Raw genomic sequence first — 11,293 nt, 5'->3', positions numbered from 1 at the left:
CTTTGATCCATCTGGAGTTAGTTTTTGTGTATGGTGTGAGGTACAGATCTTGTTTCATTTTTCTGCAAATGGATATCCAGTTTTGCCAGCACTATTTGTTAAATAAATATTCTCTTCCCCATTTAATAGATTATTTAGGCCCTTTGTCAAAGATCATAGGTTGATGGATCTATTTCTGGGTTCTCAGTTCTATTCCATTGGTCTATGTGTCTGTCATTGTACTGATACCAGGCAGTTTTGACTACTGTGACTGTGTAGTAGTAGGTTTGGAGATCCAGCAGTGTGAGACCTCCTACTTTGTTCTTCTTCAATAGTGCTTTGCTTATCCAAGGTCTCTTTCCTTAATATGAAAACACTTTAAAAAAATTACTGTGATTTGGATGAAAGTTAACAGAGCAAATTCATTTTCCCTACAGCAGTTCATACACATTTAGTATGAAAATACCCTTTAAAATGTCTAGGACTAGTGAACCATGGGATGGGAGGATGTTAGGGAATTTTGTTTTTCTCTTTGAAAAGGGGTCTGTAATCAACACTCTCCCTAAACGACCAGTGGATCAAAGAAAGAACCACAGAGGACATTAGAGTGTAGTCCAAGATGGATGAACAGAAATACACACATATGAAAATATATGGGTGCAGCTAAAGCAGTGCTCCAAGGAAAATGTATAGTTGTAACAGTGCCCAGCTGAGAAAGAATATCTCAAATCACTAACTGCCAAAGGGCTTGGAGGAAGCACCCTTTGACCGCCTCTAGCTTCATGAGATGTAGACAGAATCACTATTAGCAGCACAGGCCTGATTCCTGTGGGGCTGGGAACGTCAGACATTGCACCACCCCCAAGCTTTTTGTCAATTCGGATAGCAGCCATCCCTCCGGCGGCATGTCTCCTTTTCTGTGGGTTCAGTAATTCACTGCAGTGGTCACATAGAACTCGCAGACAATGCTCAGGACCGTGGGGTTTATTAAGGAAGTAGCAGGTTGAGGAACACTCAGGATCCAGTTCTTTGATCAGGACAGTCTCCCCTCAGGCATGCCTTTCTTTGGCCCTTGACCTGTGCTCTGCTTGGGCAAGGCTCGCAAAGCTCTTTTGGCTCTGCTGATAGTACACTCAGCTTTCTCACTCTGTGGCTGGCAAACCCGCTGCTGTCTCATGCCTCTTGGAACCACTGCGACTGTCTCTCTGCTGGAGCGTCTCTCTCTGTCGAGGCGTCTCTGCCAAGGAGGTCTAGTGCAGGGATCTCGGGTCCAAGGACACACTCTACTTCACCTCCAGTCTTCTCTCCTGATGCCAGAGACTGCCCCTCTGCCTCTAGGAGGGCTCATTTTAAGCCTGGCAGAGTGACAGAACTAACCAATCCAATATCAGAATGCCGCACACCTTATTTGCATGGTCCCCCCCAGGAATCTGGTGGGAGTTATGAAGCCCATGGGCAGGAGAGCCACACTGTGTCATTCACGGCGTGTGCCTGCCGGAGGCACTCGGCTTTCTCGCCCCGCGGGCCAGGTGGCCTGCTGCTGTCTCCTGCTGGTTGCCACTGTGCTGCCTCTCTGCCCCGTGTCTCTGCCGCCGCAGGGTAGGACCTCGGGGCCAAGGAGGTGCTTCTCTCCTGGCTGCTCTGTCTTCGTGGTGGCGAGACCCGTTCTGCCTCTGGGAGGCCTCATCTTAAGGGAGCAGAATGACACAGCTGACCTGTCCCCACATTGGGGTTCTGTGCACCTTGCTTCCATGGCCCCATCCCCAGAAGGGGGCCCCAGGCCTGCTTACATTACTCACAAGCTCTCCCATCCCCTTGGTGGCCCCCAGGCACCTCACGTTCACATGGTTCTACCCAGTCGTCTGCTGAGAGTCGAAAGACTGCGGCCAGAAGAGCCACGCCAGGTCATTTGCAGCCCCGCCATCCTCACTGCCTTAACCAAAAACCCAACCCAGCCCGCTGCCATCGAGTGGGTTCCGACTCATAACCGCCCCACTGGGTTTCTGAGGCGGTAAATCTTTACGGAAGTAGATTTCCCAGTCTTCCTTCCAAGAACTGGCTGATGGTTTGAACCACAGCCTTCTGGTTAGCAGTCAAATGCCTTAGGCGCTAGGCCACCAGAGCTCCTTCCTTCCAACCTTAGGAAACTAGAAAAAGAATATCAAACTCCAGCTGAGCAGTGCAGAGAAAGCATGAAGGTAGGCGTGGGAACAGGACAAGACGAGACTTGAAAAGGGAAAGCAGATCAGAGAAACCAAAACTGGGTTCTTTAAAACGATTAAAACAAACTTGCCCAGCCACGAGGTCAGCTGACACGGAAAGTGGTCAACTTTGAGCAGCCATGAAGTGTGGATACTTGTATCTGCAAAATGAAAAAAAAACGATTGACAAGGTGGCGCCCCACCCCAGATAGAGCTTTCCTGGAGATCCTCCGTGCAGCTGTGGCCCCAACCTGACTGGTGACCCTTCATGGCAGCAGTGCAGCAGGGAGGCCCTGCCCCTGTCTCCCCAGGGCTCCTTCAAGGAGTTGGTGTATGTGTTCTTCATGGTGAAGGACGCCGGCCTCGCCCCCGACCTCCTGTCCTACGCGGCTGCCCTCCAGTGCATGGGACGGGGGGACCAGGATACCAGCACCATCAGAAGGTCTGTGCATGGCAGGGCAGTCGCTTGTCTCCCGCCCCGGAGGGAGGACCTCTGTGGCTGACATGGGGGCCGGGCGTCCTGGGCTGAGGCTGGGCTGCCATTGCTGTGTGCAGCCCCCAGCCTGGAGTCCTCTGATGCGGAGCCCCAACTTCCTGTGAAATGGGGCTGATGAGTGAGCTCAGAGGGTGGACGGTTCTGGGAGGAGGGGCGGCCCTGGGAGGGTGTCACAGGCTACGATGGGTGGGCTCAGATAGCGGCCAGGAGGGGTGGGTCTGCCGCTCACCTGTGCTGCCCCCCAGGTGCCTGGAGCAGATGGCCCGTGACCGGCTGCCGCTGCAGAAGCTCTTTTTAGCTGTCCCCATGTCTGAGGAGGAATGGGCTGCAGTCCTGACGGCCGTGCGAAAAGTGAAGCCTGCCTTCAGCCCACCGCCGCGGCCCGCACCCCGGGTGAACACATCACCGTTGCTCAAGGACGTCTACGCCCAGGTGAGCTGTGCACAGACCCTGGCCCCTGTTCTGAGCTCGTCCTGTGAGTGCTGTCCTGGCCCGGGGTCTCCGCCTGCTTGGAGTCTGGGCCCTGCCCTCCACTCGCTCGGCTGTTAAATAACTCCTGGATTCTCCTTCCTGTCCCGTGGTTTGGGGACGTGCCTGCCCCCAGCAGCCGTGCAAAAGTGCCCTGGCTGCTGGTCCAGTGGGAGGTGCCAGAAGGCTGGAAAAGGGAGATGAATGAGAGTCCCAGCACTTTCTTCAAGGGCAGGGGGGCCACGTCCCAGGGCAGGGGTGGGTGGCACGGGTGCCGGGGGCTTGGACTTGACTGACCTGTAACTCATGCAGTACACCCGTCACTCATTTAAAGTCAACAGCTCGGTGGTTTTCAGTGTATTGGCAGGGCTGTACAATCGTCCCCTCTGTCTAGTTCCAGAATATTCCGTGACCCCAAGGGGAACCCCGCGTCTTTAGCAGTCACTCGCCATTAGGCCCACTAGCCCCTGACAGACAGCAGCCTGCTGCCTGTCTGCAGGCCTCTGTTCGGGACGCCTCCTCCCGGTGGGAGTCTGTCTGTCCTGTGGCGGCTTCTCTCACCAGGCAGCAGGCTTCCCCTGGTCATGGTGTGTATCAGCCTCACGCCTTTCTGTGGTGGGGTAACCCTGTTGTGTGGGCGACCCCATTGCATCTGTGCATCATCACTGATGGCCACATCACTTGTCTGCTTCCTGGCTCCTGTGAACAAGGCTGCCCTGGACACAGCCTGCGCCGGTTCCTTTGTGCACTGTTAGGGTGGTGTTTTAGCTTCTATTTTCAGCTTGTTTATTTTTGGATGGTCACATGCTCACCTGCTTCCAAGTTTTAAAAGGAAGCAAACATCTGGGGACACCGTGGATGGCGCCCTGTGTTCATGGCCCCCAGTGTGTGCCCTGCCACGCCTGGTGCCCCTGCCCAAGGCACTAAGGCGAGCAGGGCCAGGCTTTGCACTCGGCCCCAGACCTGCCTTTGCTTGTAACTGCAGTTTTGACGATGCCCAGAGGACTGGCAGAAAGGGCTGTGATTCTGTCAGGGAAGGGGCATCCGGTGGCATGGGGACTGCTCTCCTGAGACCTTGCCTGGTCAGTTGCTGACGCGACCAGGGGGTGGGGCCCGATGCTCACGCAGCTGCCCCCGCCCCCCAGGACAGCCCTGTGGCCTATCCCAAGCTGCACCTGCCGCTGCAGACGCTGGCGCGCCTCTTCCAGCAGCAGCTGGATGTGGAACTGGCCACCACCGTCCAGGTGGAGTCTGTGGAGAAGGCCCCACCGCTGACTGCCGAGGTCCTGCATGCGGTGAGGAGTCCACTGGCTGGCTGGGCCCTTCTCTGGGCTGGACAGGTGGTCCACAGGGTGGGCCTCCAGTGTGGCTCATGGGGTGGGGTGGGGTGGAGGGCCTGCATCTCTCCCCGTCTCATACCAAGGCCTGGACCCGCTCGATGACATCAGGTGGGGTGAGGGGATCACCTGGGAGCTGCCTGGGAAATCTTCCAGAACGTTGCCAAGGGTGCCCACAGAGGTTGCCCCCTTGGGGATGGTGCTACGTTCATCCACAGGGAAACCACAAGACGGTTGGACGCCCACTGGGGCTGGTGGGGTGGCGGGTGTGTGCCCAGACTCCGGGTCTGAGTTGCAGGGTATCCCTGGGGACTTGTGGGCTTGGTGGTGACCCAGGCGTGCTCCATCCCGCAGCGGGAGACTCTGAGGAGCCTGCGGGCCCAGTGGGAGAAGGCGCTATGCCAGGAGTTAAGGGAGGTCAAGGCCAGCCTGGCGCGTGTAGCCCGCGAAGGGCGCCCCACACTCTACCCCCACCTGTGCCTGCTGGGCGAGCGGGAGACTGCGCAGATGCTGCTGCAGGTAGGCGGGCCGTGCCCTGGGGGGTGGGGCCGAGCCAGTGCCCTCCCATGTCCCTGCCTGAGGCCTCAGCAACTGAGTACAAAAGCGGGGAGAGTTCTCATTTACAAAAAAAAAAAGATTCTTGCCCAGGTTGCCACCCGGAGCCAGCCTCGGCAGCACCCAACATGCTGTCCCCTGCCGCCTGTCGGCCCACCTCAGGCCCGCAGCCTTGTGGTGCTGCCGGGGCGTGCCTCGCCTGGGGGTGGGCTCCGCGGGGAGGGCCTTCGAGGTGACCTCGCCCCGCCCCCCAGCTTCTGCAGGTGCTGCCCCCTCAGGGCCAGTCGCTCATCCAGCTGGCCCACGAGCTGGGCATGCGCACCTTCAACCGGCACGTTGTGCAGCGGAAGCAGCGGGAGCGCCAGGTTCAGGCGCTGCAGCAGCGCTACTTGGAGTACCTGCGCCTGCTGGCCTGTGACACGCAGGTGGGGGGCCGCCCGGGTGGGGGGCCAGGAGCTGGAGACCTGGGCGGCCAGCGCTGCGCCTCGCTGGCTTCCCGCGAGGTCGCCTCCCTACTCCCTTGGCAGCCCTGGGGGCACGAGCTGGGGAGGGCCCTGGGGTTGCATTGCCCTCTGCGGGAACACGTCCCATCGCCGTCACTCAGGTGGCGCTCGCTTATGAAAGGGGGCTGGTGGACGGTGGGGTTGGGGACGAGGCTGTAGCATTGCCAGCCCAGGTCTCCGGCCGCTCTGACCTGCTCTCCCACCCGCAGGTGGACCCGCCCTGCCTGCCGCGACAGCACTGGGAGGCACTGGGGGGTCCTTGCGGCGAGCCGCCACCGGAACAGCCTTGGCCGCTGCCGGTACTCGTGCAGGTGGGCAAGCAGCTGGCGGAGGTGCTGGTGCGGGCCGTGCACATGCCGCGCAACCCGGGTGTCCCCGCCGGTGCCGAGCAGCTCATCCCGGTGCTGTACCACGTGTACTCCTTCCGCAGCTTTCGGCAGGTGGGGTGGAGGGAGCGGGGCAGGGCGGGGTGGAAGGGACGGGAAGCCCCTCCCTCGGCCCGGGAGGGCGGGTGACGGAGTGGTAAGAAGTCACAGTAGACCTAGCAGGGTGCTCCCTCCCCATGCCACTGATATCATTGCTCCAAACTCCTGCACCCTGACCCTGACGCCTACCCCCGATGCTCCCCTAGATCGGCATCGTCAAGCCACACCCAGCCTTCTCGAAGCTGCTAACCACGGCAGCTGAGCCCACACTGACCTTCGAGGCAACCGAGGTGCCCATGCTGTGCCCGCCGCTGCCCTGGACCTCACCACACTCGGGTGCCTTCCTGCTGAGCCCTGCCAAGCTGATGAGGGCTGTGGAGGGCACCACACAGCACCAACGTGGGCTCGAGCGCTGCCCGCCTGTTGCGCTGCATGGTGCCCTTGATGCCCTTACACAGCTGGGCAACTGCGCCTGGCGCGTCAACGGGCGCATACTAGACCAGGTGTTAGCGCTCTTCCATGCCCGGGGCTGCTCCCGCCTGGGCGTGCCTCCCCCGGCCTCCGAGGCACCACGCCCACCCGCCCACCGCCCACCGCCAGGCACCCCGCCTGCACGCCTGGCTGAGCTGCGGCGGGAGGCGGCGCGCTGCCTGAAGGCTGCCCGAGAGCTGCGCAGCCTGCGCGCAGACGCACTCTACCGCCTCTCGCTGGCCCAGCACCTGCGCCACCACAGCGCCTTTTGGCTCCCCCACAACATGGATTTTCGAGGCCGCACCTACCCCTGCCCACCACACCTCAGCCACTTGGGCAGCGACCTGGCCCGAGCCCTGCTGGAGTTTGCCCACGGCCGCCCCCTTGGCCCGCGTGGCCTCGACTGGCTCAAGCTGCACCTGGTCAACCTCACAGGGCTCAAGAAGCGCGAATCGCTACAGGCTCGCCTGGCCTTCGCAGACCAGGTGCTGGATGAGGTCCTGGACTCGGCTGACCGGCCCCTGACGGTGGGTACGGTGGGCAGGGCGGGTGGGGGGGGCCGGGACTCCTCCCTGCCTCGTCTCTTTCTGGTTCTTTGTCACCACCTCTGTGTCAGTCTCTTTCTCTTTCCATGTGAGTTTTCTGTGTCTTCTGGCCTGTCCTCAATTGTGGTTTTGGTTACCTTCCCCACGTTCTCCTTTGAGCCCCTCCAGCCACTCAGACTCTAAGCCCCTCCCTATGGCTTCGTTTCCCTTGACCCTGCCCATTGGCTGGGGGTTCTGGTGGCATAGTGCCTGAGGCATTTGACTGCTAACCGAAGGTTGGCGGTTCCAAGTCACCACCGCTTCTCCGAAGGAAGGTTGGGCAGTCTATTTCCATAGAGATAGCACCTCAGAAACCCAAGGAGGGGTTGCTGTGAGTCGGATTCGACTCGATGGCAGTGACTTTGGTTTTCTACCCGTTGCCAGTGCAGAGCAGCGCCGCTTCCTGACAGCCCCTTCTGTCCCTCGTCACACACATAGCTGTTCTTGCTTCCCCCCCCACAATGTCCATCTTGCTTTGCAGTGCTGGAGGGGAGTTCAGCCTCCCTCCTTTTCTTCCCTCTCCTCCCCATGCTTGGGGACCTTGGGGCAGGCCAAGGCCTGACGCTGCTGCTACTGCCTTCAGGGCCGAAAGTGGTGGATGGAGTCGGATGAGCCCTGGCAGACCCTGGCTTGCTGCATGGAGATCGCACAGGCTGTACGCTCCCCCGACCCTGCCGCCTTCGTGTCCCACTTCCCCGTGCACCAGGTGAGTCACTAAGGGCATCTTGGTTTGAGGGTAAGAGGTCTCCCAATCAGGCTGGGGACATGTCCACACCAGGAGGGCTGAGCATCGGGGCTCAGAATCTGCCTGGTCGTGTGTGGTCCCGTGCCCCCCCGCTGCAGGACGGCTCCTGTAATGGCCTACAACACTATGCCGCCCTGGGCCGGGACAGCACGGGTGCAGCTTCTGTCAACCTGACCCCGTCAGACCTGCCTCAGGACGTGTACAGTGGGGTGGCTGCACAGGTGAGTGCCAGCAGCCTGGGCCCTGCAAGACCCTCCAGAGGGGGTGGGGGCAGGGAGGGCCTGCCAGGAGAAGGGTGGGGCATCATGAAAACACGAGGGCCCAGCCAGGAGGCCTTGGGAAGGGAGCAATGGGATGGATGCCCTTGCCAGCTGCCCCCCACGCACAGGTGGAAGCCTTCCGCAGGCGGGACGCCGAGCGGGGTGTGCGAGTGGCCCAGGTGCTGGAGGGGTTCGTGAGCCGCAAGGTGGTGAAGCAGACGGTGATGACTGTGGTGTACGGGGTCACCCGCTATGGCGGGCGCCTGCAGATCGAGAAGCGCCTCCGTGAGCTCCAGGGCTTCCCCCAGGTGGGCGCTTGCTGCGGGCCACAGGGGAGACTACAGCCATCCCGCGCCCTCCGATCTCAGAGCCCGTGGCCTCTGTCACCAGAGGGGCACAGCTCTGGTCTCCCCGTTTGAGTGGTGTGGGGCGCCTGGGTGCCCTGGTGCTGTGGGAGGACGGGTGTGGGGGCCGCGCCCACCAGTGCCCGCTCCTCCCAGGAGTTCGTGTGGGAGGCCTCCCACTACCTGGTGCAGCAAGTCTTCAGCAGCCTTCAGGAGATGTTCTCAGCCACGCGGGCCATCCAGGTGGGCATGCCCCGGGATCCTCGCTCCACCCACCTGTCCCTGCACCTGTGCCCGCACGCTCCATCCACCAGCTGAGAGGAGTGTTCGCTCCCCTGAGCTGCTCCCAGACGTCCTCACGCCGTGTCCCCACAGCACTGGCTGACAGAGAGTGCCCGCCTCATCTCCCACATGGGTTCGGCTGTGGAGTGGGTCACACCTCTGGGCGTCCCTGTTATCCAGCCTTACCACCGGAGCTCCAAGTTAATGGTATGTGGGGAGTGGCCCCTTCTGACCCCCTGCCTGGCCAGGCCCAGGCCGGGACTCACATGTCCCACCCTCATCCCTAGATCAGTGGTGGGATGCAGAGCATGACCTTCAACCACAGCTCCGACAGCAGCCAGTGAGTGGGCGGGGTGGAGGGCGGGGCTCCCAGGGCCCCACGAGCCGGGGTGGGGCGGGGCCTGGGGTGTGCCCGCCTTCTGCCTAACCCCGCCCCTGCAGGCGGCCCAACACGCTGAAGCAGAAGAACGGCTTCCCGCCTAACTTCATCCACTCGCTGGACTCCACCCATATGATGCTTACTGCCCTTCACTGCTACAGGTGGGCGGGGCCCCTCAGCTGCTGCGGCCGGAGAGGGATGGGAGGCACGAAGGGCTCCTGGAAGGGCCTGAGGGCTGACCTGGGGAGAGGGATGGTGCTTTTGCCCTGACTTTGGGCCCTCTGCCTCCATGGGGCAGATGGGCAAGGTGCGAAATGAGAAGGAGCATTCTGGGTGCTTGGACTCAAATTCCTGAGCCCCTCCCCCAGAGGTGGGACGAGTGTTGTGGACAGTTTGAATCCTGTTAAGGGCGTGTTGATGGCGGATGGGCCCCACCCTCTGGCTGAGGACCGAATTCGAGGAGGCTGGTGCTATGGGGCACTGTTAGCCACCTCCAAGGAGGGAGCTGGGGACCGGGCGGGCCCTGGGGTGGGGGTGGATTAGCCACTTTCCCCACCACGTTGGAACATGGACCCTCCATGGCAGGTCAGAGTCCCTCCATGTTTGGCTCAGTGGGCGGGGCTGTCAGCAGGGCGGAGGGGGGAGCTTCAGGGCGGAAAGGCGCTGTGGGTTGCGGGGGGAGGAGGTGGTTCACAGCAGGCGTGTGGTGGGGGCATGGGCATGAACTCCAAGTTGGCCCCTCCTCACCTGGTGTCCTCACTGCAGGAAGGGACTGACCTTTGTCTCTGTCCACGATTGCTACTGGACCCACGCAGCCGATGTCCCAGTCATGAACCAGGTGCCCTTCCCCCCACACCCCAGGGTCAGACCCGCATGCCACTCAGATAACACCCCTGTCCCAAAGCCAGCACGGCGGCAGCACTGGGAGTGGCCGGAGGGTGGCCCTGCACAGCGCGCCGACGCACTGCCCTTGCCTCCCAAGGTGTGCCGAGAGCAGTTCGTGAAGCTCCACAGCCAGCCCATCCTGCGAGACCTGTCCCGCTTCCTGGTGAAGCGCTTCTGCTCCGCCCCCAGGTGAGGTACCTGCCCGAGTACTGCCCGTGCGGCCCGGGACCCCTGCTTTGCCGCCCTGTGCTCACCCCCGCTCTGTGCTGTTAGGTCTCAGAACCTCTCCAAGAACCTGCAGATGCGCAAGCTGTTCCAGACGCTGCTGGCGGTTCCCGAGACAGGTGGGCTGCGGGGAGGACGGGCCCTGGTGGGGGCGGGCGCACGGCGCCCTGAGGCCCCGCCCCACGCAGCTCTCCCCCGCCTCTTCGCAGGGACCTTCGACCTGGAGCAGGTGAAGCGCTCCACCTACTTCTTCAGCTGACGCCGGCCCGCCAGGTCCCTCTCCCTGCCTCCTCTGTACCATAGTGTAAATAAACTTCGGTGGCCCCCCACACGGCGTCGCTTTCGGGGAGGGGCCCTCAGTGGCGCGTAGTCACACCAGGCGGTGCCGATGCAGTTGTTTATTGCGCGGAATGGGGGTGCGGGGTTAATCGGGCGTGGGGGCCGCGGTGGGGCGCTGTGCCTCGGCTCCGGTCAGTACATTCAACGGGGCGGCGGCGGCGGGAGACCCCGGCCTCGCCCCCACACCCGAGTGCAGCCGGATGGCCCCGCCCCGGTGCCTGTGAGGTGCTGGGTGGCCCACTGTGGGAGTCACCGCGGGGCACACCGACACGGCCGGGCGGTTATTGCGTGAGGGTGGTGGGGCAGCGGGAAGCTGGCGGGCAAATATTGCACTTAAAAAAAACCCTCCTCGGACGACGGGCCACCTCTGAGGGCAGGGACGGGCGGGACACCACGGCCATCTCCTCTCGGCCACGGGCCCCGTCCCCGTCTACAGTTGGGGAACTGAGGCACCGAGGTGAAGGGAGCCCCCTCCCACGCACGCGCGGCCGCCGGAGCAGGGGCGATGGGGGTGGGCGCAGGGGAATGAGGGGCCGGCCGGGGACGGCGGGGACTGTCCGGCCCTGCCCGCCCGGCCAACTAGGCTACCTACGTCTATGGCTTGTGGGGCGGGCGGGCCGGGACAGCGCGGAATGGCATGGCTTTGGTCTGATGGACGGGCCCACGGCCCCGACCCGCCTGGCCCCCGCGGAGCTGCGCGGCGCGACAGGGGTCACAAGTTGGACGAAAGGCGCGAGCGCGCGGAGTCCAGCGGGTCAAGGGTGCCAGCAGTGGCGCCAGGCGAGGTCGAGTCCCTGCGGTCCGGGCTGGGCACG

General features: G+C 62.2%; 2 protein-coding genes across 2 annotated transcripts in view; one reads left to right on the top strand and one right to left on the bottom strand.

Annotated features, from left to right (window-relative positions):
* The window catches only part of POLRMT (RNA polymerase mitochondrial), a 16,639-nt gene extending 6,241 nt beyond the window's left edge, over positions 1–10,398 (top strand). Inside the window, exons 4-21 of the mRNA XM_007954584.1 lie at positions 2,492–2,622; positions 2,922–3,108; positions 4,290–4,439; positions 4,836–5,000; positions 5,291–5,461; positions 5,749–5,979; positions 6,171–6,962; positions 7,603–7,725; positions 7,863–7,985; positions 8,153–8,332; positions 8,525–8,611; positions 8,744–8,857; positions 8,938–8,990; positions 9,092–9,190; positions 9,795–9,867; positions 10,012–10,103; positions 10,188–10,258; positions 10,349–10,398. Of these exons, the coding sequence (XP_007952775.1) occupies positions 2,492–2,622; positions 2,922–3,108; positions 4,290–4,439; positions 4,836–5,000; positions 5,291–5,461; positions 5,749–5,979; positions 6,171–6,962; positions 7,603–7,725; positions 7,863–7,985; positions 8,153–8,332; positions 8,525–8,611; positions 8,744–8,857; positions 8,938–8,990; positions 9,092–9,190; positions 9,795–9,867; positions 10,012–10,103; positions 10,188–10,258; positions 10,349–10,398 (2,892 nt within the window). The remainder of the gene's footprint in view (positions 1–2,491; positions 2,623–2,921; positions 3,109–4,289; positions 4,440–4,835; positions 5,001–5,290; positions 5,462–5,748; positions 5,980–6,170; positions 6,963–7,602; positions 7,726–7,862; positions 7,986–8,152; positions 8,333–8,524; positions 8,612–8,743; positions 8,858–8,937; positions 8,991–9,091; positions 9,191–9,794; positions 9,868–10,011; positions 10,104–10,187; positions 10,259–10,348) is intronic.
* A 792-nt stretch (positions 10,399–11,190) lies between these two features.
* The window catches only part of HCN2 (hyperpolarization activated cyclic nucleotide gated potassium and sodium channel 2), a 21,809-nt gene continuing 21,706 nt past the window's right edge, over positions 11,191–11,293 (bottom strand). Inside the window, exon 10 of the mRNA XM_007954583.1 lies at positions 11,191–11,284. Coding sequence (XP_007952774.1) covers positions 11,191–11,284 — 94 coding nt within the window. The remainder of the gene's footprint in view (positions 11,285–11,293) is intronic.

This window comes from Orycteropus afer, unplaced genomic scaffold, assembly GCF_000298275.1.
Source record: "Orycteropus afer afer isolate SDZICR_OR568_19922 unplaced genomic scaffold, OryAfe1.0 scaffold00466, whole genome shotgun sequence".
Taxonomy (NCBI): Eukaryota; Metazoa; Chordata; class Mammalia; order Tubulidentata; family Orycteropodidae; genus Orycteropus; species Orycteropus afer.
This window is presented reverse-complemented; position numbering and strand designations above follow the sequence as displayed.